At 40.1% G+C, this 27,454-nt stretch overlaps 2 protein-coding genes across 12 annotated transcripts in view; one reads left to right on the forward strand and one right to left on the reverse strand.

Annotated features, from left to right (window-relative positions):
• The window catches only part of tsnare1 (T-SNARE Domain Containing 1), a 292,734-nt gene that overhangs the window by 47,490 nt on the left and 217,790 nt on the right, over positions 1–27,454 (forward strand). For 10 of the 11 annotated variants that reach the window (XR_014279539.1, XR_014279540.1, XM_082551053.1 and 7 more), the window contains exon 2: positions 23,050–23,171. Coding sequence is in view for 9 of the 11 variants with exons in the window: in XM_082551053.1 (XP_082407179.1) it covers positions 23,087–23,171 (85 nt within the window). In the remaining 2 variants the exon portion in view is untranslated. Of the gene's footprint in view, positions 1–23,030; positions 23,172–27,454 lie in introns of all 11 variants that reach the window. The other variant, XM_082551056.1, reaches the window with a different exon arrangement.
• On the reverse strand, positions 2,600–11,783 carry LOC309717152 (sterile alpha motif domain-containing protein 3-like). The gene is made up of 5 exons (XM_082551477.1): positions 11,649–11,783; positions 5,427–6,431; positions 5,149–5,304; positions 4,728–4,820; positions 2,600–3,948 (listed from the first exon to the last, which is right to left on the reverse strand). The coding sequence occupies exons 2-5, from the start codon at positions 6,411–6,413 to the stop codon at positions 3,631–3,633; spliced, it is 1,554 nt and encodes a 517-aa protein (XP_082407603.1). The 5' UTR covers positions 6,414–6,431; positions 11,649–11,783; the 3' UTR covers positions 2,600–3,630.

The raw sequence follows: 27,454 nt of genomic DNA on the forward strand, positions 1-27,454 counted from the left end.
GTCTTACACGTGCATTTTAACATTATAGTTCTTCTGCTATATGGTTTATATTTTGGTGCGCTAAATTGGTAGAAAATAAATAAAAAAGACTAAACCTATCCTATCCCTCCACCTCTAACATTAATCCTGTTGCCAGGATCCTGGTAAATGTTAATAGTTACTGTAATGTGAGCAGCCATACAATGATGATGTTGATATTTTTTATTTCCCTTTTGAGACAATATGGTTACTAATGTTTATTTATTTAATGTTAATCAGAATAATGTGTTGGGTATAATGTGTTGCAAAGCAGTATGTTACTGTAAACATAATATCTCTAGCAATTCATTGCATTACTCTACAGTCATCAATTACAATCATTTATCTGCACAATGGGAGGACCTAAAAAAAAAGTTTGTGTAGAGGGAGTAAAAAAGCTACATTTCTGGAGGAGTGAAGATGTTAGCATCACCAGCCAAATGGGGTTTTACGTCATCAATGTCTAAGAAAAATCCCCCATTCTGACCCATGAATTCCCGTTCATCATCTGGGAACGGTGAATGTGTCAGCAAAACAGTTTGATGCATTCTCAGTCATCTGGGTAAGGAGGGAAGGATGAAACATTTTCTCTACTGAAAACACAATGTCCAGATGAACAGAATACACTGGGATGTCTGCAAAATACTGGAAGATTTCAGTTGGTCAGCCCAGAATAAAATATTTTAACACCTCATCTGGAACATGTGGATATTCTGGAGGATGAATTTTAAGTTGTCTAAAATGTTTATTGTTATTCCTTCCGAAATTCAACATATTAGAATTGTTGTTTGTTATCATGTTAGCATGAATGTTAGCTATGCTAACACATATCTCAAAGCACCGCAGTGCATAATTTAATCATCTATGAAGCATTAGTACATTGCGTATTACCCACTATCAAAGAGCTGTTTGACCTGCCCACAGCCACATATAAACCATTGGGTTTAAATGAGAGCCATTACTGAACACTGTAGAATATGATTCCATTAGACATTTCTGGGTTGGTAAATGAATCATATGTAACATTTGTATATTCATTGACCCAAGTCACTTAATTGTGCTGTGCGAGAGTGATAATTAGACAGGGAACTTCAATCTGAGTTGGAAATCGTGATGTTTTAGATCTCAAAATTAGCAAGCTGATTAGGGTCAGTCTTGTCTTGAAGATCCAGCCCTACAGTCTTAATGGCCATCATGTTTCACTGAAATGATTCCAGACTACTGATAGGAATATGATTATACTAACACTGACCCTGGTCACACTGCTGTTTTAAATAGGTCTATTCATTGTTCAGTCTTCTTGAATAAGTGCACAATTGGTATGATGCTTTGGAGTTCTTGGTATGCACAGAAATATTCTGGCACATATTACACACACTCTAAGGGTTAGAGGAGATAAGCGCTGATATATGGGCCTGCCATGGCCTTTTATTAAATATATTGAACAGTCAGTGTCCACACTCTCAGAACAGCCCCTACCCTAACTAAGGAACAGGCATTGTGCTTCACCCTGCCTTAATTGTAGGAGCCAGCTGGTGGTCTGTATAGTCAGAAATCAGATTGATTTCCTCCAGAAGCAGTTGCAATCAGTTCATTCACATCAGTATTAAATTAGTAATTTAACAAAACAAAAATGATGATGCTTTTACCTGCCTGCTTGGTATGTCTGATAAATTATGGACAAGCTGTCATGTGCTGTCTATCTCTTATGGTATAAAAGAAGAAAGCAGTGTCCCAGTGTTAGAAGTAATCACTGTATTCAAGGTCCTTCATCGTTTGCATTTTTCTAAAACAAAGCTATGCAGCATTTTTCCGTGTATTTCGTCTTTGTGTGACAGATGCAAAGCAATGGATGGAACCCTTGGTCACCTTTTCTGGTCTTGCCCCACACTCAGGAGTTTCTGGGCAGAGATATTTAATATACAGGGAGTGCAGAATTATTAGGCAAATGAGTATTTTGTCCACATCATCCTCTTCATGCATGTTGTCTTACTCCAAGCTGTATAGGCTCGAAAGCCTACTACCGATTAAGCATATTAGGTGATGTGCATCTCTGTAATGAGAAGGGGTGTGGTCTAATGACATCAATACCCTATATCAGGTGTGCATAATTATTAGGCAACATCCTTTCCTTTGGCAAAATGGGTCAAAAGAAGGACTTGAGAGGCTCAGAAAAGTCAAAAATAGTGAGATATCTTGCAGAGGGATGCAGCAGTCTCAAAATTGCAAAGCTTCTGAAGCGTGATTATCGAACAATCAAGCGTTTCATTCAAAACAGTCAACAGGGTCGCAAGAAGTGTGTGGAAAAACCAAGGCGCCACACTCAAAAAAATGAAACATTGACTTTAATTAAAATTATTTTGTCAACAGGTTCCACGAAATTGAATTGTGTTAGTTTAAAGCAAAAGTCTTTAGGTCATCTAATTTAATAAACTTGCATTAAAGTAAAACAATCCTTTTGAAGTGAGCCAATTTTATAAATCTATTTAGGATTAATTAACAAGCAATATTTAAGACCACCTAAAACAAGTTATGTTGTATGGACATAAATTATGTATTTACAGGTTAGATAGATTAGATTCGTTTTGTGAACACATTTCTTGTTTGTGGTATTTAAATGTTAAATTTAAGTTAGATTAATTAAAATATTATATTTTCAGCGAAATTGTGCTTTACTAATTAGTTTTACACAAATCTATTTTGTCAACAGGTTCCACACAAATGAATTTAATACAAGCCACTTATTTTCTTTAATTTCCTTTATTGCCAAGACATTCATTAAACATTTCTTTAACAAAACAGCTACACCACACATTATTAACCCATTAAGGTTAGTAACTAATAGTATGCACACAGATGCACCATAAAAATAACGATTTTAAATTAAATGTCTCTGCCAGAAACAGAAGAAAAAACATTTAAGATCACATAATAGGTTGACCACAAAACCTTTAACAAATCAAAATGAACTGTTCACCTTAACAGCCACAATCCTGGACGGCATCCCATGACAAATTTGTGAAGAACAGAATAAACAGGTTCCAGTCACCAGGTTAGATAAAAAAAAAAGTAATAATAATAATAATAAAAACAAATAGTCTACTAATATTCCCAAAATGATATCACCATCCCAAATAAAACTTGAATAAAATATGCAAACATTATGATCTGACAATAAAACAGCTTGCCAGTTTTCAGTTTTTTGCAGCAGCTTAACAGAACTCATTTAACACTTGCCACTGACAGCATTTATTTTACCACTGTATAGGGAAAAAACTCAAGTGGCAAACATTTTAACATGGAAAGAATTGTTCTTTTTTAAAATGCGGCAAAATGCACATTCATCCTGTATCGTCTCTCAATGAAACCATTTAAATCTAAATACTTTGAATAATCTTTTAGTAGGCCCTAAACCCCCCCGCCCCCAAAAAGAGTAAAATCTCTGTAATTGCAATTGTTTACAAACAAATGTTTTAAATCTCTCTCAAATTTTGGTTCCCCCCCCACCAAAAAAAACAACAACATTTTTTAAACCAAATTTCCATTTTATTCGCCTCCCAAAAACTTCTGTCCATCTGACAGAACATTCATCCAAATAAAAGAAGGGTTGGATTATTCATACAGTTTATTCTTGAGCATCTGTACCTTTGTTGAGAGTCTGCTGGCATCCAGATGAAGGAAGACCTTCTGAAGTACCTCAAAGAAAGCTTTCAGTTCCCGAGGATAACTGAGATTGAGTGCATATATCACACCCATTAAGACCGCACACGCAGAGGCCATGTCTCCCAGGTCATGCAGAACTTCAACACCCTCGATGGTTATACCCACATCAGCTGGAGGAGTGCTGGCATCACCTCCTTCAACACTGATGGTGAAGATACCAAGGGTAATTTGTTCCAGCTCCTTTTGAACAGCTGTAGCATCAGAATCCTTTAAAACAGAGAGTAAAACAAAAACCCATCGCATTGGGAATTAGACACAAAAACACAGAAAAATGCATCCTTAAAAAAAAAAAAGCCAAAGTCACCCTTTAATGAAATAAACACAATATCAGGAAGACTAATGATTCTGCACCCTGGTGCGCCATTATTTTCGACTACAGTTTTAACAAAAAATGTTAAATAAATAAATACTAAATAGAATCACCATTATATATATATGCATCCTCTAAGTATTATGTATTACTAACTTTTTAGTATTGGATTGCATTACATTGCATAACTCTTCCTGAAATGTGTGTATACATAAAGATTCCTGTTGAAAGATTTTATTATGTTTATGTATAGAAGTACATTTCATTTGAGGTTCTCTAGATGTGTTTGCTCTTTTTACTAGAGAAGTTACACTGTGCAAGCTCAGCACGAAGTCTATGCCATTGTATGTTATCTCTTCCTGCATGTGATGAAGTCTCTACTGTTATATGTTATCTCTTCCATTCATGTGACTGTGACGCAAACATGCTTGAGTATAAATAAAGGGTGGTGACTGCTGCGGAGTGTGAGTCTCCGTTTGAACTCTCACCCATGTGCACGTTAAACCTGCAAACCTGTCTGAGTGTCATTTATTCTGACCTGAGTTGCATTACAGGAAAACTCCTAACATTTCCCCAAAGCATTTAAACAGATTCCATGCAAATTATAACAATGTGACAACATTAGTTATTCAAGATTTGGTTTAATACAGATAAAGACTACGCTAAAATTACCAACCAGGTATTCTTTAAAGAGGATGCTTGGGTCTTCATTTAGGTAAAGAGGTAGTGCCCTGAGGACACACTCCCTCCTCTTTTCAATAGTTTCATTCTGGAGAGAGTGACAGAGGTACAGAAAGAGAAAACAGAAATACTTTAGAATGACACAAACTGACAGTATATGCAAAATGAATGACATATCCACTGCTGACACAGACATGTACACAAGACCAATTAATGATCACATGAATATTTAACATGTGGGCAGGGTTTCCACCATATTATACATATCCATATTAAGCAACAGAGGGAAAGACAAACTAATACGGCATCTTTTTTTGCATACCAAAATGGAACTTACAGGTACTATACACTAGCTGTTTAAATTTGAAAGTGATCTTATAATGCCATAACATTTTGCTGCGAACAGAAAAACGCACCTGTGTGGCTGGGGCCAAAATTTGCCTGATTTTCCTCCCTGCAGCGCCTCCTTTATTCTTGAAGACTTTTATTAGTTGGTCAGTGTATTGGTCAAGTTGTGCAAGAAACCTCGGAACCAGTGGAGCAGTAGTAATCCTTACAAATTCTGCTTCTACCTAAAAACATGTCAACAAACACAACATACTGTACTGTACCTATATTTATATATACTATACGTACACATATACATACTACTGGAGCCATTACAGCTTTTATTGTTATTTATAAAGATTCATACCTCAGCCACACTAAATAGTCCTGGCCATCTGATCTTGAAGTCGGCGATCATGGGATTGTTTTTGACAAGTTCCTGCCTCCTGTATGCAAAGGTCCTGGCCATCTTCTCTTTGATAACTATCTCATTATGCTTCTTCTTGACCTCAGTTAGCAATGCCAATCTCTCCCTTTCAAGGCTGTCCTGGGTCTCTCCAGCCGGATAAGGAGGACAAAAATTTACCTCTGCCTTTCTAGGTTTTTTGACAGCATATGCTGGGTGACATCGATCGGTTGGTTTGTGCTTGAGGGAATTAATGCTCACTTCTGGGCACCCCAAGTTTCTAAGCTTTGTCCTATAATTTGCCATCTTGTACTTGAGGCTAATCTTCCATCCGTAGAAACCACTGAAAGATCCTTGTTCTCTTAAGCATGGATGTGCTTTGATTAAAGCTTCAGCAACAGATTCTATTTCCAAGTTTGAAGGATATGCCTTAAACGTCATGATTTTCTCAGCTAGAGCTTCTAAAATGTCTGACTTAAGTTTGTGTCCTGGGTTCAGAAGAATTCCATTTGATATGAAAGCCTGGTTTGCACTTTGAAGTTGCATCTCCACGTCATACGGAAACTTTGGTATTTGGAATTCTGCAGGCCACTGAGATCGAGCAGTTTCGGAGTCAGAGGATGAAAGTAATAGTGTGTCAGAAGATGATAGTGACGTTTCTTCCCCACTTTGGTTCATCCCAACTTCACCAAAGTCTGAAGCATCAGTCAGACAGATGACTTTCACTGTGCTCTTGTCCTGAATATCATCCATTCGTTTAAGGTTGATAAACTCATTATCAAAGTCACTGTCCATGTACTGGAGTCTAATGTCCCCCTGAATATCAAACTGACGTTTGATCTCATCTGAAAGATCCTCCACAGACTTTGGCATGCCCGATGCTATCGTCAGTTTTTCAGTATTGTTGGAACCAAGGATGATCCGCAGTTTTACTGGTTCAGCCATCATTCGATTCCGTGCTTCAGTCTAGAAAAGAAAAAAATATATATACATGAACATAAATCCAGTAACTACGTACAAAATTGAAAGTATTAAAATTGAGATGTCAACATGTTTCACAACGGTACTTAACAGAGAAGTGAGAAAAATTCTGGCTAATCTCAACATAAACACAGATTAAAGGTTTTCTTGTCTAGAAGATGTACTGATGGGCCTAACAGACTGTTAGATTCAACAAGTCACAAGGAGTTAGTGGCTGAACATCACAATAAAGCCAGATGCTACTTTAGGTGCTTATGCCAGTGAGATTAAAGTGCATATTGAGTAAGGTATTAATTACAGCTGTTTACTCACATATTCATTGTGTGCTTTTGATGTAAGGATATCTTTTCAATGTAACCATTCGAAGGGGACCAATGAAGTAGTCATTTAATGGGTACTTCTCTGCCAGTTCATCATATGTTATCAGGGACATTTTGCCACTTGTACATGGTTGCAGTTCAAAGGCCCGGTAGTGCTCCCTAAACCAAGACGAAAACTTGCTGACAATGAAATTCAGTGTACCCTGAACAACACATAATCTGATTATCTCTCCAAATTCAGGCAGCCCATCAGTAAAACCACAGATAACGATCATTCTATTTCTGTAGTTGATCCCTCTATAGTCTGCACTTTTAGTCATGTTTACTTCTGTCATGTCAGGATACATCTTTTTGATAGGCAGAGAAATGTCATCTTTCAGAACCTCAAGTGGAACTCTTGATGCACTTGACACTTCAACTCCAGATTTCTGTGGATGTAATGAGTGTAAGTGATAGGCAATCAGTATTTGATGTTTCCTTGACAGTGTTAGAGCAACATTCTTGAAACACTTGGTATGATGAGCCACTTCCTTGAAAAAACTGTGTTTTCCCTCAAATCGCATTGTCCATAATCCAACAAGAGGACCAAAACATCGGATCATCTGAGGGTAATGTTCCAAGTAGTGATGCTTTGGCAGAAGTTTTTTGTTGGGAAATGCTTCTTGATATTTCTGTCTGTGATCAGAAATTTTGAACTGAAGATATCCAATTGATTCTTCTGTATGGATCTGGGCAACAGCAAGTTCCACTATCTCCTTTAAATCCAAAATGATTTCCCACACTGGATCACCGTCAGGTATAACATCTCCAATCAAGAAGGGCAGCAATCTTAACAGAGTCCAATTTTCCGCTGCATTGCCACCTATTGTATTTTTTCTTAACAATGTTCGTGGAACAATATGTGGACGGTTTGTTTTATCTTTTCCCTTATAGGGAAAACTGACAATCACTTTATTTAAAGAGTCCAAAGTGATGTATTTTTTGGATATGAACATACCCAGACACTGTGCAAGTTCCACTGGAACAACACCTTCCAAAAGATCGTGGAGTATGTCAGGTGGATATCCAGTTGTCACATGAAAATGAGAAAGATTTTCCATCAGCACACATGGCCTTTTTACTCCAACACAATGCTTTCCACTCTCTACTGCATGTTTGACATGTTCTTTGTGCAGGTCTTTGGATCGAAGAGTAAACTCTCCAGAAAGTACCGGTTTGGTCTGAAAGTCGCTGAAGCGTCCTGTGCAAAATCGACAAACATACTCTCCTGAAAAGCTCTCCACAAAACCTGCAATCCCATGAGCACCTAGATTGTCTGCAGCTACACACTGTACCGTGCCTTTAATATTTTTTCCAATCTGTGGGACAAATACCCCATGCTCCTCCAAGACTGCCAAATCACACAAAAGAGGTTCAAGCACTTTTTCATACCCATATTCCTTGACGTAGCTGCTTTTACACAGTATTGCCAAGTAGATGGATGACAAAGAGGAGTGTTGGTCTTGGGATAAGTTGCTTAATATCCAGTACACTGCGCAAAGTTTGTGCTTCTTTCTTGAAGTACCGAGAGGGTTGCATACTTCAAAATCATCAATGTAAAGCATCACGGTAATTCTCAATTCATCAGCAGACAGGAACTGATTTTGTTTGAAAAATTCTCCATCTTGAAATGATCTGTATTCTTGTTGCATACTTTCAGTTTCCTTGGATTGAGCATTGTAGTTTTCTACTATGTCATCTACTATACCATTCTTTGTTAGGAGCTGTTGTAGGGTCTGCAGTAATGGTATATATTGGTAGGTGTGGTTGCTCTCCTTATCCAAAACATATTCAATTGGTTCAACGACATGGAACTTTTTGCTGAAGTACTGTTTCCGCTTAAAAGCAGTTCCAAGTGTACCCATATGTCCAAGTGTTTTTGTCAGAGGGTTAGAGATGCAGACTGCAGAGGCCAAATCCTCAATTTCTTTCACATTAAGATTAATATGACTTTGCTTTGTACAAAAATCTGTAACTATGGCATTTATTGCAGTCAGGGATGCAGAACTCATCAGGAAGTGCAAGTCCTGCAAAAACTCATCCACTGCACTGCTTGGAACATGGAGTACATTTTCCAGCTTAAGCAACATCACTGCAAATTTCTCTTCTATCATCCTCTCATCACTTTTAGAGATCCCAGTCTGAGACAAGTCTTGCACTTCCACCTGGCCTTCGTCAAATACTTCACTGTCTTCATGTTCCCCTTCAGGAGCTGGCCTGTTAAAACGGTCTCTTACTGTTACTATTCCACCTTTAAAGTCACTGTAAGAATAACCAAGATGTTTTCTATTTTTATGTGATTTGAATGTTCCATAGATGTTTGTCATAAATGTACAACCCTTGAACACGCATGGGACCGTTTCATTTGCTTTCAGATGCAAATTTATGTGACTAAAATACTCCTTTTCAGAGGTAACTTCAGAGAATCCACAAACATGGCAGCTGAATGTGGCCAGTGACAATGTTTGCTGTGATTTCTCTCTGTTATGAATCCTACAAAAATGGGACCTGAGTGCATTCCATGACTTAAATGTGCATGGACAACTAATATATGGGCAAGGATATGGGCGCCAGTGCCCATAATCTGGATGTTTTAATCTATAATGTTTAAGTAATTGGCCCCTAGTTGAGGTCCTTGCACTGCAACCTTTACACTGCCACATTCAGATCTGGAGAAGACATAAAAGTAAAGTAAACAAAACTTAACTCGTAAAACAGTTTTTTTTGAAAAAAGTATGACAGTTCACATACCACATGCAAGCACAGGCATACCACATACACCACATCAGTATAAGAGGGAGCAGGTAAAGGCCAGGAAAAAACTTAAAAATTATTGATTGAATTACAAGTAAATAAAATCTTACTCAGAAGAAAAGCAAGAGATTGACACTGCCATGTGCCAACTTTCTATAGAAAAAATTATCAGGTTTGTTGACCTTCTGTCTGTCCAGTTATTTTTCGTCAATAATTTCATTTAAAAAAAATGTAGTGTTTATTTAACAAAATTTAATTTATAACCATGTTGATATGTATAACTCTGCTAGGAAACATGCTGTCTTTACAGACCATTTTCATATAATACAGATGACTGATAGAGCACAACAATGGTGTCACAGTGGCTTCTGGCCCTCAATTTTTGGATTTTAAATGTCACAACTTCATGCTATCATTGTTATGCTATTAGACATTTGTGTGATTCTCAAATTACAATAAAGCAATCTCAATAAAGCAAGTGGAAAAATATCCTAGAACCCCTTTAGCTAATCACTTTAACAAGCAAAGAAACATTAAAAATGTGTCTTACACATTCCGCAAAGTAAGGATATTAACATGTTAGCAGTTAATACAATTGTTTACAATAACCTGGGATAAACAGGCACACTAAATTTTATCATTTGTACTATTATATCTCATCTTATTCCCAGGTTTGCTCTATGAGGGACATACTTCATCTGTGCATCTATTCTGAGCGCAGTAAAAAAAAGAAATGCAAGCTCAAATGTTGCATTTTGTGGAGAAAATTATTTTGATCTTAGAAAAGTTTAATTTCAGCGAAAAAATTTCATTTCTGCATGCAAGAAATGTATTTCAGTGTTTGCTATTATCCATATACACACACAATGACAGCCCCTCTCGCTCAGTTGTTTGCATTTGCTCTTGATCAGATCCGCTCAACTCTCTGTACACCGTTTTAAATGTGCCACAAAACCAACCAATCACAGACTTGGATGCTAAAATTCTGATTGGCTGCTACAGTCTCCAATCAGCTTGCTAGCTACTACTTTCCAGAAACACGGTCCAGAATGTAGCTAAATCGAGTTTGGAGAGCAGAGATCTGAGCAAGAGCAAATACCAACTAGTGATGGGATTTCCGGCTCTTTTTGCTCGGCTCACTAAAAAGAGCCGCCTCTTTCGGCTCCGAACCGGCTCTTCAGGTTGTTTTGTTGCTTTAATTAATTTATTATTCACAATAATATAAAATTATGCACAAAAGGAATTACTAACGTAAAAAAGTGGTTTTATTTATATATGTTTATATATAAATATATGCGGTGGCCCCTAGAGACAAAACACGTACAAACTCCAAAACACATTTCTAGCATGAACTGAACTTCCAAAGCAGAGCTACTAGATCACTTAAATTACACAATTGAAAGCATGTGTGTATTGTTTGTGTATTTATACACAGGCACTCAAATATATTCAAATAATTTAAAAAAAAGTTCATCTACCTGTTACTATCACACACCAAATCCAGTCGTTGGTACTTGCTGGATTGTGTAGCCACAAGATAACAAAAGCTCAACACTGCGCCCAGCATCCTGGAGCACTTCTGTTGTCTTTTGTAAGTGTTTTGAGTTTTTATGTGCTTCTGAGTTTTTACGTGCTTCGGAGTTTGTACGTGTTTTGGAGTTTGTACGTGTTTTTACGTGTTTTGGAGTTTGTACGTGTTTTGGAGTTTGTACGTGTTTTTACGTGTTTTGGAGTTTGTACATGCTTCAGAGTTCGTACGTGATTTGAAGTTTGTATGTGCTTTGTCTCTAGGGACCACTGTAAATATACTTTTATTTATTCACGCCACATAAAATGTAATAAATAAATCATATAATACAAAAATCAACTATTCACATTTCAACTTTTAACTATTTAAATTTTCAGCTGTTTCCTTTTACAAATTTAAAGTGAAAACAACACAAAACACTGCAAAACACAATTAAATATAAATTATAATATGAAAACAAAAAGAACATGCACATTCTCTGTCATATGGGCCCGCATGAATCCACACTTTCTGAATCCTTTATCATCTGCAACCGAAAATAGTTGTGGATGATTACTATACCTTTCTAATGTGAAGTTGTTGTCCCTGGCTCTCTTTCTCTCTCTCTCCTTCTGGCTCTGTTCCTGTGCTACTGAGTGTAACTACCGCCCCTCCCCCCTCTGCCCAGCGTAAAGCACAAGGCTCGCGTGCAGAGTGAAGCGGAAAAAAGTGCGAGAGAGAGGGTCAGAGAAAACCCCCCCCCCCCCCCCAAAAAAACCCCCACGAGCCGTCACGGCTCGCGATAAGGAGCCGGCTCTCGTCGTTCACGTCAAAGAGTCGGCTCTAAGAGCCATTTCGTTCGCGAACGACCCATCACTAATACCAACAACTGAGTGAGAGGGGGTCACGTCGTGTCCAAATTCATGTGTAGATGGATAATTGCAAACAATACATTTCTTGCACGCAGCAATGAATTTGGTTTGCTCAAATTAAAATTTTATTCACTCAAGAATTTTTTTCTCAAAATGCAACATTTGCGCTTGAATTTTTTTTAAAAAATTTTTTTACGTGCGCTCAGAATAGGCACAAAAATACCGCCCTAGATGTATACCTATACACACCAACTTTCCAATGGTCTCTCGGTTCCCTTGTTTGGAGGACAGGATGAAATATCTGACATCTCTAACTTGTCTAAGACCCAGTAAAACTAACGCAGCACAAGCATAGACAACATATGTAACATGTCTTGTACGACAAACACAACATATAACCATGCTCAATATGAAGATACTAGACACCATAGTCAAAGAAAGACGTGGTCTTACCTCTCACAAATGAAAATCCAACTGCAGCTTGCCGCCAAAACAACGTTTTTTCGATAAATTTCAAGTCTTGCGCATGAGCAGGCCCAAGCCTGTTATTCTTTGGTTTTTTATGACCTCTGTTGTTGGATTACTGCCACCTTGTGGATATATGAAGTATATCAATCCTAATTAACTTAAATTAAATGTTATGTCTTCAAGTAACACATTAGTCTTCTGTACAGACAATAATAGACACAATTATGTAGACTTTATTAGAAAAACATATTTTAACTCAACAAAGACATATATTTTAAGTAAAATGAAAATAAATAATTATTTTAAACTGAACAATTCATCCCGTTCATTTTTTTGAGTGCAAGTAACTGCCCATGAACTGAGAAAAGTCAAGCGTGCGGCTGCCAAGATGCCACTTGCCACCAGTTTGGCCATTTTTCAGAGCTGCAACATCACTGGAGTGCCCAAAAACACAAGGTGTGCAATACTCAGAGACATGGCCAAGGTAAGAAAGGCTGAAAGATGACCACCACTGAACAAGACACACAAGCTGAAACGTCAAGACTGGGCCAAGAAATATCTCAAGACTGGTTTTTCTAAGGTTTTATGGACTGATGAAATGAGAGTGAGTCTTGATGGGCCAGATGGATGGGCCCGTGGCTGGATTGGTAAAGGGCAGAGAGCTCCAGTCCGACTCAGACGCCAGCAAGGTGGAGGTGGAGTACTGGTTTGGGCTGGTATCATCAAAGATGAGCTTGTGGGGCCTTTTCGGGTTGAGGATGGAGTCAAGCTCAACTCCCAGTCCTACTGCCAGTTTCTGGAAGACACCTTCTTCAAGCAGTGGTACAGGAAGAAGTCTGCATCCTTCAAGAAAAACATGATTTTCATGCAGGACAATGCTCCATCACACGCGTCCAAGTACTCCACAGCGTGGCTGGCAAGAAAGGGTATAAAAGAAGAAAAACTAATGACATGGCCTCCTTGTTCACCTGATCTGAACCCCATTGAGAACCTGTGGTCCATCATCAAATGTGAGATTCACAAGGAGGGAAAACAGTACACCTCTCTGAACAGTGTCTGGGAGGCTGTGGTTCCTGCTGCACGCAATGTTGATGGTGAACAGATCAAAACACTGACAGAATCCATGGATGGCAGGCTTTTGAGTGTCCTTGCAAAGAAAGGTGGCTATATTGGTCGCTGATATGTTTTTGTTTTGTTTTTGAATGTCAGAAATGTATATTTGTGAATGTGGAGATGTTATATTGGTTTCACTGGTAAAAATAAATAATTGAAATGGGTATATATTTGTTTTTTGTTAAGTTGCCTAATAATTATGCACAGTAATAGTCACCTGCACACACAGATATCCCCCTAAAATAGCTAAAACTAAAAACAAACTAAAAACTACTTCCAAAAACATTCAGCTTTGATATTAATGAGTTTTTTGGGTTCATTGAGAACATGGTTGTTGTTCAATAATAAAATTATTCCTCAAAAATACAACTTGCCTAATAATTCTGCACTCCCTGTACATAACCGGATTTATGACTTTAAATTAGAGCCGGATGGTGTACTTGCAGTGCTAGGCTGCTCCCTAACCTCATTGGCACTCAGACGTCCTCTTCAGAAAGCCTTAATGTTTGGCATGATTGTAGCTAAAAGACTTATTCTTAGAGCCTGGAAATCACCATCTCCTCCATTGTTCAGGGTTTGGCTGGGTTTGGAGATGATTGCTTGTTTGTATATTGAAGAGGTTCGTTACATTTGGCTGACACCCATTTTAAGTTTGTTGAAATCTGGGGCCCTTTTCTCAATCATATTAATGGGAATATAACATAAACTTTAACCCATTTGACTGCACTTTGTGTTTTTGTGAAACTGCACTTCTGCCGGACCCTGAGTGCTTCCTGGACACATCTTTCCCACATCTTCTGGTCTTGGTGAACTCTCTGTTGCCCTGTCTAAACTCACACAGAAGATCATCTTCTTTGGACAATGGTGTTTCTTTTGAACTTTTGATTTGTACTGGCTAACTGGTGTATTTTTATTTATTTATTTATTTTGTTTTTATTTTTTTCCTTTTCTTTCCTGTTTTCCTGTTTGGGGTTTTTTTTGTGTTTGGTTTCTGTTTTTTCTTTTTTTTTTCTGTGCTTAAGTTATTGTTTTTGAATCTTATGTCCTTTGTCTGGTGTGACGTTATGTAACTTTGAACTTAAAATCTTATAAATAAACATAAAAAAAAAAAGAAGAAGTAATCACTGTATGTCAGTGTTGCTTGTGTGTGGGGGTTTAGTAATTATAGACATGGATAGAGTAGTGGATATATCAAAAGTTACAGAAATTTCTGGTACAGACACAGATGACAACAAGCTTATATGGATGCTACACTTCATATTAATGCTTCATATTAACAATGTAATATCAAATTCTGCAAGAAAATGGATAAAGCATGTGTTGCAGCACAGGTATACCATACCCAATGACATACCAAATATTAACTATGATAACTTTAGATTTTTTGAATTAATGTTTGAGTCTCTTTACCGCCATCCCTGGTTAAAAATTCATTGCTCTATCAGGTTGGTTTGGATATGTGCAGGTTCCCCTCGGACTGAGACTATTTTTTTGACTATTTGTGTTCATTCACAGGTCTTTGTCGGGTCAAGTCCAATAACTCCAGTTTTAATGCACTGATATTGTTGCTAATGATTTGCTGTTAATAATTTTTTTAGTTCATGCAACCGATGTGAAACATCGTATTTGCCTTCTGTTTACTGTTGGTATATGGTTCCTTAGGTGAGTGTGTGCTGTGAAAAACAATTTTTGGGATTCATCAATACATTTGAACTCATCACGTAATATAACAGCTTTGTCAGATGATTGTTGCATGCAATGTCAACATGCATGCACACTGGCCATGGCAGTATTTGACAATGACAAATAACAATTCCATGTTAGAGACCAACAATGTCTACATCAGATTGGAAGAAGAGAGGTGGTGACATTTTGCAGGTTTATGGGCCAGGAAGCTGTAGTTCCATGTCATGCTGGGACCATTGTTTTTTGTACTCTGAAGTTTTCCTCTCACTTCTTACTTTCATTTTCACTTGCTGGTTAGGTTTCGGCACTGAAAGCTTCTGTTGTGGCCATTTGGAACATGTTGTGCAAATGAACAGAACAGTTTTGACAAATTGCACTAATTGACACCTCTGGGGAATGGGCTCAGCATCTTCTCTGTTTTACTTGATGTGATGAGCTTGTTAACAAACAGTTGACATCCATCACATCACTGTATTTTGCTGTTTTCACTCTTCTCCACCACCTGACACAAATATTTTGTTCTGCACTTAGTTCACTAACCTATTTTTTCTGTGTAGTCTGTTGTTTGCTACTGAGAAGATGCAGTTCACTGATACCACCAGCTTCTGCTTCTTTAGCTTCTGTCCAGATGTGGGCTCATGAAAGAGAGATGTTTTCCTACTGTATAATGAAGGAAATGTATTATTAGGAGCTGATGCAGCAGATGCTGAAATGGCATGACTTAGTGGTGAAATAATTGCTCGTGTTGGCAGTCGTGTAGGCTCCACTTTCTGACTAGACAGTGGGCTGGAAAAATCTGGAATGTTGTTACTCATTACCTGTGTCTTTTGTTGAGTATTTCAAACTGACAGGCATTTTAGTATAAACTCCTTTCAAGGCAACTTTTTATGGTGGTCAGTTGGGTCCTTTCAGTCAATACCATGTGCACAGATAGTTAAAGAAATATTTTTTGCCAAACTGGGTTAATTGCTATTGTACAGTTTAAAGTACACTGGTGGAGGGCACACTGGTCATGGTCACCGCCACATTCGTTTCTGAATAATCGCAGTCATTAAAGGAAGAGGCTTGGCACTCACTGGAAATTACAGTTTCCCAACCTGCCAAATCCTAAATGCTCAAATAGCAGCAACCTGTTGATGACCAAATGCCTTACACAGAAAGAGTTAATATGTTTCTGATGCTTAATGGCAGTGATTGAGAAACTCTAAATATTATATATTAGGGATGCGCAATTAATTACATTTAAACAACAATCATGATTGTTGCCTCCCACAATTACATGAGCATGAATGAGTGATCCTGAAAATGTGTGCTCCATCAGTAAACACAAAGCAAGAGCAAATCACGCTCTAAATTAGTGCACTGTACAGCTTGAAATTTCCTGGACTAGTCTGGTTCAATAACTCTGCCTTAAAAAGACACACAGCGAAAATCAAGTGTCTACCACAGCAGAAGGTGAAGAGCTTGTCCCTTGAAGTGGATCATCATCTGTTGTGTGGAAATACATGGATTTAGGGCGAGTGGCAGGAACAAATCATATGCACAAACTGTAGTTCAATTGATGTGTGAAGGTCAAGAAAAACAATGGAATGGCTGCTAACGTGAATGATCCAACATAAAGTCAGCTGTCCATAAAAGTGCACCTGTACAAAGCATCAGGATGCACTGAAATCACCAATTCCGCGCCATTCTATTTGGCCAAATATAAATGTCCACTAACCACAATGTCTAACAAAGTCTAAAGGAAAATGGACAACTTACTGGACAAACGATGCGTTATCTCTTTGCCCAGTCACATCCATTACGTAGCTACAATGAAGGAAGTTTTAGATATTTTTTATATTACTGTAGAACTATATAAAAGTGAGAGCAGTGCACTGTCGCTTTAATTTTGCATTATATTTTATATTTATGCAAATATTTGTACAAATGTGAAGGCAGTACTCTCTCTATAAAAGTTCTGATGTTAATGCAGATCAAAATAATTGTGCAGCACTGTTATAATATATATATATATATATATATATATATATATATATATATATATATATACATATACATACACACACACACACATATATATATATATATATATATACATATACATACACACACACACACACATATATATATATATATATATATATATATATATATATATATATATATATATATACATATACATACACACACACACATATATATATATATATATATATATATATATATATATATACATACACACACACACATATATATATATATATATATATATATATATATATATAAGATTATGTGTGTATTTATATGTATAAAAAGTTAACTATTATGGTTGATAATATCAGCACTTTTTTTTTAACAATTTGATCACATCAGCCTTCATATACACACAGACGCACACACACATATTTATACATGCTCACTCACAGTTCCATCTCAGGTTGGCCCTTGCTTGTTTGTGATAAATGTAGCATTTGTGTCCAGGGCGTAGGCTTATTTCTGCTCAGTTGCCTGCTCGGGCTAAGCTAAGCCTTGTGTTGCAGATAATGACAGCTGTGAAAGGAGTAGGGAACTGAATGAAACCAGTGGGGGTGTCGAGTAGCTGCGGATCCAGTCATTCTGCCCTGCCAGGCCTGCATTTACCATCCTTCTGTGTCCTGCAGTGTCACACAGGGGTGCACACCACTCTACCTCACATCTACTCTGTTTACCAGTGTAAGGGCTTATTTTCCTCTAAAAGGAAAGGCTGTCTTCATTCAAAGGAGGCATTTGATGTGCTAGAAAAATCTTTGGAATTTTTGTGTGTTGTGAAATTGCATCAAAGCCACATGTTTACTACAAGAAAATCTTTTTTTTTTTCCAAGCACTGATGGAAATTGTAAATTCTTGCAATTCAAGATTATGATATGTGCTATTTTTGTTACATTAGCCTTTATAATTTATGTTTCTTGTAATAATGCATCTCAAGGTCAGGATTTTCACTGTCAACAAGTATGGCGTTATTTTTGTGCCACTATTCTGAGCGCACATAAAACAATTTTGAGCGCACGTAAAAAAGAATTGGTGGTGCAAGTGTTGCATTTTGAGGAGAAATTTATTTTGAGCAAAGAAAACCTAAATTTGATTGAATCTTGAACATAAGAGTGTCCATAAGTGCACGTGGCACCAGGACGCTCTAGGCTGCAGGTCGATGATCGATTTTGTAATCGTATCACCAGACCTGCGACCATATCTTCTGGACACTCGGGTAAAGAGAGGGGCTGAGCTGTCAACTGATCACCACCTGGTGGTGAGTTGGATCAGGTGGCGGGTGAGGACGCTGGACAGACCCGGTGCACCTAAATGCGTAGTGAGGATGTGCTGGGAACGCCTAGCAGAGGCCCCAGTCCGCAAGATCTTTAACGCACACCTCCGGCAGAGCTTCAAAAGCATTCCGAGGGAGACTGGGGACATTGAGTCCGAATGGACCATGCTCAGCATCTCCATTGCTGAAGCTGCTGCATTGAGCTGCGGCTTCAAGGTGGTTGGTGCCTGTCGTGGTGGTAATCTCCGACACCAGAGGTGAAGGGAGCCACCAGGCTGCCTCCGGAGTCCTATCGGGCTTGGTTAGCCTGTGGGACTTCGGAGACAGCTGACAGGTACCGACAGGCCAAACAGAATGCGGCTCGGCCAGTGGCTGAAGCAAAAACTCGGGTGTGGGAGGAGTTCGGAGAGGCCAACCGTCAGGCGTCTCAGGAGGGGAAAGCGGTGCTGTACCTGCACTGTGTATAGTGCTGGCCCAGCGCTGCTGACTTCGACTGAGAAAATTGTTGGGCGGTGGAAGGAATACCTCCTTATTCCCACTGACACGTCTTCCGAGGAGGAAGCAGAGTGTGGGGATGAGGGGGATGACCCACCAATTTCCGGGGGCGAGGTCACTGAGGCAGTTAAACAGCTCCTTGGTGGCAGAGCCCCCTGGTGTGGATGAGGTCCGCCCCGTCCTGGTCGCGGAACACTGGACCAGCTCTTTATCCTCTCGAGGATACTTGAGGGTGCATGGGAGTTTGCCCAACCAGTCTACATGTGTTTTGTGGACTTGGAGAAGGCATTCGACCGTGTCAATCGGGGTGTCCTGTGGGAGGTGCTGCGGGAGTATGGGGTGTCTGGCCAATTGCTACGGGCCATTCGATCCCTATTCAACTGTTGCAAGAGCTTGGTTCGCATTGCCGGTAATAAGTCGGACTCGTTCCTGGTGGGTGATGGGCTCCGCTAGGGCTGCCCTTTGTCACCGATTCTGTTCATAATTTTTATGGACAGGACTTCTAGGCGCAGCCAAGTGGCGGAGGGCTTTCACTTTGGTGGCCTCAGAATCTTGTCTCTGCTTTTCACGGATGATGTGGTTTTGTTGGCTTCATCGGGTGAGGGCCTCCAGTTTGCAATGGAACGGTTCGCAGCTGAGTGTGCCGCAGTGATGCAGACGCTGCACCAGTCCGTCGTGGTGAAGAGAGAGCTGAGTGTAAAAGTGAAACTCTCAATTTACCGGTCGATCTACGTCCCTACCCTCACCTATGGCCACGAGCTGTGGGTAGTGACCGAAAGAACGAGATCGCGGATACAAGCAGCCGAAATGAGCTTCCTCCTAAGGGTGGCTGGCCTCTCCCTTAGAGATGGGTGAGAAGTTCAGCCATCTGGGAGGGGCTCAGAGTAGAGCCGCTGCTCTTCCACATTTAGTTAACAAAAAATATGGTCAGTCTAAGCAATGAGCTACTTAAACTTTTTTTCTGTAAGTTTACAGTTTTCTTTCTTACAATTTGCTGACAGATTTCTTTCTTTGTCACAGCTTTTTCTTTATCATGTAGAAAAACAGTTAAATATGTAACTTCTTTACACTGACAGAAAGGGGAGTTTCACTGGTTCGGCCCACTTATGTCAAAGTGGGCTGTATGCAGCCCGCGATGTAAAATGAGTTTGATACCCCTGCTATAGGGTCTTTACTTTACAGGATAAATCACCTGAAAGCAACTGCTGTTGTGATTTTACACTATCTGACAAATTTATTAAAAAGCTTTTGCTCCCGAAGATTGCCACATGCTAAAAAAAAATAAATCACCAATTCCTGAGGTGTTTCGCTCAGCATGCTGTTAATGCGGCATCATGTCCATCCAGTCTGTGCTGAGAATCAGCAGCTGTCAGTACATTCTCTCCTATCTTGACAGACTGATGTAGACTTAATTGCAGCTCTGTGCACATAGTTTCAGCTAAACAACAAAACAAGAAACTTAAAGGCAAAAACCTGCTAGAGGGTAAAGGAGTGTTTAGCACCTTATCTAAACTCAGTGGTTTCATACTGTATGTTTAACTTAACAATAGTTTAACAATGGTTGAACCACAATGTTAAAGCCGTTTATACACAGGCTTGTCAAAGAGGCAAAATGATATTTGCACTGTCTCAGTCTGGCTTTATGACAACTTCATTCCTTGTGCAAATGTGTCTGTATAAATGATTATTTATCAATAAGAGAACAGAAGCAGCTCTTGGCCTCACTTTTAACCACAGTGATGATGATGTGACAGACTGCTGGGATTCTGAGGACAGGGCAGGCTCTGGTGACATCACCAGGGATGATGCCATCATGTGCATGAGTAATAGCACAGCAATGATTTTTAAGTTTCACCACCACTCTGACCTCAATTTCTACTTGTCTGAGAAGCCAACTGAACCAAGTGGGGGATTTATATTTCCACTCATTGGTGGAAGGGTGAGGTTTATTCAGATTTGTGTGAATGCGAATGTGCATCCATCCACATTACATGCAGACAGAAATGGTGCATGTCCACACTTCATAAGGGATGTGTGTCACAGTCACTGGGCTTGAAATCAAGCAGAGTGAAGATTGTTTATGGACTGCCAAAAGTAATTAATCTCCCTTCTCAATGAAAATTAATCGGATTAAACCTTCTCGTGGCCCAGTGAATCTGTATCTGTCCCACTTTGCTCTCATTATGCCAGTCCTATAGGTCCGATTCACTGGCTTCATCACAACAATGGGCAGCTCAGTGACTCCAGTGTGTAATCATATTCTCCTGCTTGTCTGAATGCTTGTCTTTCACGGTCAGAGAAGGAGTTTTGGCCCTTTGACCAGTATCACATTCTGACCTTTGGTAGGCATGCTGAAGCAGTCAGAGAGATTTGTTGATTTCAGCGTCATCTGTGTGACTCTGGCCGCTGGTGAAACACATGTTCGCATGATTCTTTGACCTTTTCTGTAGCATTCAGAGAAGTATTCTCTGCCCACTACTCTTTTACTTTTCTAAGTGGGCTATGGGTTAACATCCTAACGACACTGAAATACTTATGTTTTTAGTCCTTGCATGTTAGAAGGATTAAGCTGCTCCAGTTCCTTTAAAATGTACTACCTACATATAACCAACAGAGCTCTTTCAAGTAAAGGAATTTGATGATAAGGTAAGAAAGATAATATTCACAAATTAGCTGTAATTGTCACTACAAGAGTCCAGCATTTCTGCCATAGTATGAAACAAGACAATTCATGAAATAAAATGTTCATTCCAGTGGCAACACACACATTTGAGTATAAAGCCACTGGTAGCAGGTACACAATTTTATAAACGGCTCAAATACATCATCCAATGATTTTTTGCTATTATAAATCAATCCAAATTGGCTATTAAAAAAAATCTGTACATCAATGGAGCATGTTGCCATGTCTCTGCTGTAAAGATTGATAGGCTTGCCATCTTATGACCTTATTTCAAGCTGTAGGAACAATGTAAAGGCAGATATACGGCAGAATAGAGCATTTTATAGGAATCTAAGCAATGGATGAAGTGTATAAGTCTATAACATCACAGAGTTGAGTTGTACACAGGCAATGAGAAAGACATTTCCACTAAAGGTCTAGAGTTAGCCACTCCAAATTGCTGCGAGCCATATGGAAGGGAGAGGGGGCCACAACTGTGGAATAAGCAAACATGAAGTAGCAATGTGATACAACATCCTGACATGCTATAGTTACCCAAAATTCATGTTAAAGACTAAATATTAATTAGGAACATGAATAACATGAAGCAATGTTAAGATACTATCATTTGGTGATGTGATTTCCATTTGACCTGAATAAATAAAGTCCTTGTGTTCTTGTGTTTTCTTTGCCTTCAAATGGTTTCTTTACAGAAAGTGAGTCATTGCTCTATTTACAGTTGTACTCACTATAAATTTCTACCTTTAACATAAGCAGGAGTCTTTCCTTGCAGTTCTGTTGCTTGAATCAGTGCAGTCGAGACCTGCCTTGAGTCGCAAAGTACTATTCTATGAGAGTTTGGCTGGTAACAGTTTAAGCAGCCCTACTTCAGCTATCTCTACAACACAGACATAGGCACGTTGGATATACTGAGCTGTTGTTTCTTCAAATTTCAATCAGTTGTAGAATGTTTTCATACTAGGATAGATATGAGCATTACTTTGACACGCAAAACCTTATTTTTAATCCATCGACTACATTGGTATTGTACAATTATGGATGCTACTGCTAACTGCGGATGCTGCAAGTATGTTGTATGTGCCCTTATGTTTTTTTGCATTCTTTATAGTAAGAACTATCCCATATTCAGCAACAGTCACATCGCTGGTTCTCGACAGAGATCAGAAAATAACTCTAGTAGGAATTTTTCTCTTATGATTCCATCTGTACATGGTTTACATCTACAAATACATCATACAACCCATGTGTACTTTGTCACCTACTGTCAGTTCTCGGAGTGCATTTAATTTTACACTAGAAGAAGACCAAAGTGGAAATAAATTACGTTCTTTCGTTTGATTCAGGTTATTGTTTCCTCCCCAGTTGTGTGCAGCTGACACTTCAGCAACCATCAGGCAGGATGTCATATGGTTCCATTGACAGCGGCTCCTTTGGCAGTCGTAACCCATTTGGAGGTCCTATGAGGCAGGGCTACCAGCCAGTAGGTAAGAACAGAAAAATGCTATTTTACGATGCCATTTAAGATATTCTACATGTACATGTTCATAACAATATGGCGATGGTTTAATTTGTCGTAAACCTAAAGTTTAATGCTTTATGTTATTAGACAGGAAGGGTCTTGACAATTATTGAAAGAAGTAATAAATAAATAAATAAATAAATACTCAGTGGTGCCATTGCTTTTTTGTAAATCATCAGGTTACAATTTTTATCATTTTAATTAATTTGAATACATGTCCAGGATACCGCTGCAGGTATTTTAGCATGTAGGTGGCATTTACCAAAAAGCCCTGCTTGAACAGCAGGGCTTTTTGAAGAATTGTTACTGAGTGTAACAATTCTTCAAATCTATAGTTGAGTTCAATACCTTGTTCTTGGGCCAAAGTTTCAGTTTACAGATCAGTGATTCCTGAGATTAGGGACAAAAAAGGTTTTAATTTTCTAAAATATATTTTTTGATTTTTCAAAAACATATTTACATATAATTGTTACACAAAGTTTTGGCTGTCTCACCATGTTTTGGTACAATCTCCCAGGTGTAACATTTTTTAATAATTTGTGTTTTTCCTGGAGAAGTGCAAGGTTTTTGTCAACACCGTCAGACACAAAGAAATGCAAAAATATATATTTTAAATTAAGTTGTTTCAGCTCTTTTGACTATTAGCAGCTTCTCTATTCTATTGTTTATGCACATATGTTTTCAAAGTAATTATACCACATTTAAAATTAAGATTGTTTTGGCTTTTTATTATTAGATTTACAGTCATACATATTTTCAGAAGCTTGTATTTAATCTGTATAAGAAACAGTCATATTAAGCAGCAAATTACACATTTATTGAGAAAATTACGTATTTTTATTGGAAGATCATGAGAGAGGAAACTATATGGTTCTCCAAAAGAGAAAAATAAACAAAAACTCTATATTATGGAGTTGACAAGGTCTGACGGTGGTGACACTCTAGTACATAGGTGTCAAACTCTGGCCCGCAGGCCAAATTTGGCCCGAAGCCTAATTACATTTGGCCCGCGAAGCCACACCAAATTACTATCAGAGCTGGTCTACTGGTATTATACAGCTAATATATATATTGTTTAGTATTAAGCTTTGCTTGTTCCATATTCAGTTTTTCACCAAAACGTGTTTGAGTCCATAAGAAAAGATTCATTCTTATATCTGGAGGAATAAATATATTTCAATAAATATTAAGGTTAGCCTGCGAGTTTGTTCCAGTTTTGAATTTTGGCCCACTGTGTATTTGAGTTTGACACCCCTGCTCTAGTAGAAAACAAGATATTATTTCTTTCAAAATGACAATTAAACCTTAACAACCTTTGTAATATCACAAGACACATCATAACAATTCTGTTTTTGCACATGTCAAGTTCTACATCTTAATAGTTCACCAGCAAGTAGCTGCCTACTACTCCTTGATTCCTAAAGTTCTCTGTGGTTGTGTGTTTAGACCCTGCTGGACTTTCTCTCCTTTTGTCTCTCTGTGCTTGTTTCCAAAACCTTCTCTTCTGACTTTTTTCTCTTCCTTTCAGATTACTGGTGTTCTTTATTTTTCCCTCTTTCACTCTATATCTTTCCCTTTCCTTTATGAGAAACTCTTTCTTCAACTCAGGCTGGCTGTTAATTTTTTCTCTCCTTCTTTTTTGATCATCCCTGTTCCTTCTCCTTCGTTGCTCTACTGACAGGTTCCCCTTTGCTATTCTAGCCTGAAATGTACCATTTTGTAATTACTATAATTTTTCTGAACCTTATGCTTTTTCACAGATTAAGGATGAATATTCACAACACAATTATGCATTAAGCAATAGAAATGCTATCCGGCCATTAAGTTTGATGTCATTAGCCATTTCCAGGTCCAAACTCTGCTGCAGGATCCCAAAGTCAAAGGAACTCTGCAGCATCACTGAGAGTTACAAACTGTCTAAATTATTTCATCTTTAATAAAATGATCAGTGCGGCTGCTTTACCAGGTGTAACATCCAGGCATCCATGAAAACAGAATATATGACATTTAACAGAGTTAAAGTTAGATTGCTTGTTTCCACCTAAACATGATGACTATCACAACGTTTCCCAACCAGAAGCCGTGGGTGGATAAAACCATCCGCGACGCTCTGAGATCCCGCACCGCTGCCTACAACACGGGACTCATGACGGGGGACATGGACCCGTACAAAGCCGCGTCATATAACGTGCGGAGGGCGGTGAAAGAGGCGAAGCACTGCTACGGGAGGAAACTAGAGTCACAACTCCAACAGAGTGACTCTAGGAGCCTGTGGCGGGGACTAAGGACAATAACGGACTATAAAGCACCAACAACCGGTATGACGAACGCGGCCGTGACTCTGGCAGACGAGCTGAACACTTTCTATGCTTGCTTGCCGAAGCCGGACCAGGCGATGCTGAAGCAGTAGCCGAAGCCGGACCAGGCGTGGATGAAGCTGGGGATGAAACCGGGCCAGGCGTGGATGAAACCGGGCCAGGCGTGGATGAAGCCGGGCCAGGCGAGGATGAAGCCGGGCCAGGCGAGGATGAAGCCGGACCAGGCGATGAAGAAGCTGTAGCTGAAGCCGGGCCGGGCGAGGACGAAGCTGTAGCTGAAGCTGGGCCAGGCGAAGCTGACGCTGTAGCTGAAGCTGGGCCAGGTGAGGATGAAGCTGGACCAGAATCAGGCGAGGATGAAGCCGAGGATGAAGCTGGGCCAGGCGTGGATGAAACCGGACCAGGCGAGGATGTGGATGAAGCCGGGCCAGGCGAGGATGTGGATGAAACCGGGCCAGGCGTGGATGAAGCCGGACCAGGCGTGGATGAAGCCGGACCAGGTGAGGATGAAGCCGGGCCAGGCGTGGATGAAGCCGGGCCAGGCGAGGCTGCGTCCTCAGGCTGAGGCGTGGTAGTAGCAGGTGGTAGCGCTGCAGGTGGTGGTACTGCAGGAGGCGGCGCTGCAGCCACGGGTGGAGAAGCAGCCACAGGTGGAGAAGCAGCCACAGGTGGAGAAGCAGCCACAGGAGGCCGGACGGGCTCCTCGGGCCCCCCAGCCGACGTGGCAGTCAGTGTGGCATGAGGCTGGACGGGCTCCTCGGGCCCCCCAGCGAAAACAGCCGCAGAACCAGTGGGCACCGGGGCCCCCGGCACACATGAAACAAAACCAGTAGGCACGTGGGCCTCTGGCACACATGAAACAAAACCAGTAGGCACGTGGGCCTCTGGCACGTATGAAACAAAACCAGTAGGCACGTGGGCCTCTGGCACGTATGAAACAAAACCAGTAGGCACGTGGGCCTCCGGCACACATAAGGAGGGCTGCAGCTGCGCAGAGCACTGACCCTGCTCAGGCAGTGACAGCCCGGTGCAGTTCACAGCTGGCATCTTGGCCTCCAGGGGTCCAGAGTAAGCTGAGGGCAGTAACCCAGCCTCTGGGGAAGCCCCGGAGTGAGCAATAGTCTCTAATGTAGCCAGCTTTTGAGGAACAGGTCCGTAGTGAAACAGTTTGTCTCCCTGCTCAGAAACAGCGGTGGAAAAACAGTGCGAAAATTGTGGCTCAGCCATTACCGGAACTGTGGGCTGTAGCGATGCTAGCGGTGGTGGTGGCTGAGTGGCTAACCGGAGCGGCGGCAGAACGGGTAATTGAGCCCTTAGGGAGGCTAACGGTTGAGCCACAGACCTGAGAGCTTGTGGCCGGACACAGAACTGAGCCGGAGAATGGTGATAAAGTCCTGGCTCAGAAGGAGCGGCAGAGAAACAGTCTCTCGGTTTTACAGAGGGTTTGTAGACGCCCACTTGCGAAGGATCCGTTACCACGAAGGTAGGTAAGCTATCTACACTGTCTCTCATCCCGCTCTGAATAGCCCCAGAAAACAGAGTCCCGGAATCTGGGGAAGCCAGAACATGTCGCTCGCTCGGGTGAAGTCCGAGGTCCAAAAGGAGGAACTCCCGCTCCCACGAACAAAGCAAGCCCAGAAGCCATGGGAGACAGGTCACTAGACGCTGTAGCCGCCTCTCTATAGCGCGCTGGGACGTGCCACCCGGGTTTTCCAGCCACCGGTCGATGAGCTCCTGTGTGGCATCGATGAGATTTTCCCGTAGCTCCCTGGATGGGTTAAGCGCTGCTGGGTCCATGTTGTGGTCACGTCGTACTGTCACGGTCCGGGGCAGCGGCCGTGTGGAGAGTGGAAGGAGGACTCAAAACGCAGCACTTATTCAGGTGTGAGGGTGATTTATTGATAATATCAAATATAAAGTGGGGATGGTA

This window comes from Aulonocara stuartgranti, assembly GCF_965226115.1.
Source record: "Aulonocara stuartgranti genome assembly, chromosome: 11".
Lineage (NCBI taxonomy): Eukaryota > Metazoa > Chordata > Actinopteri > Cichliformes > Cichlidae > Aulonocara > Aulonocara stuartgranti.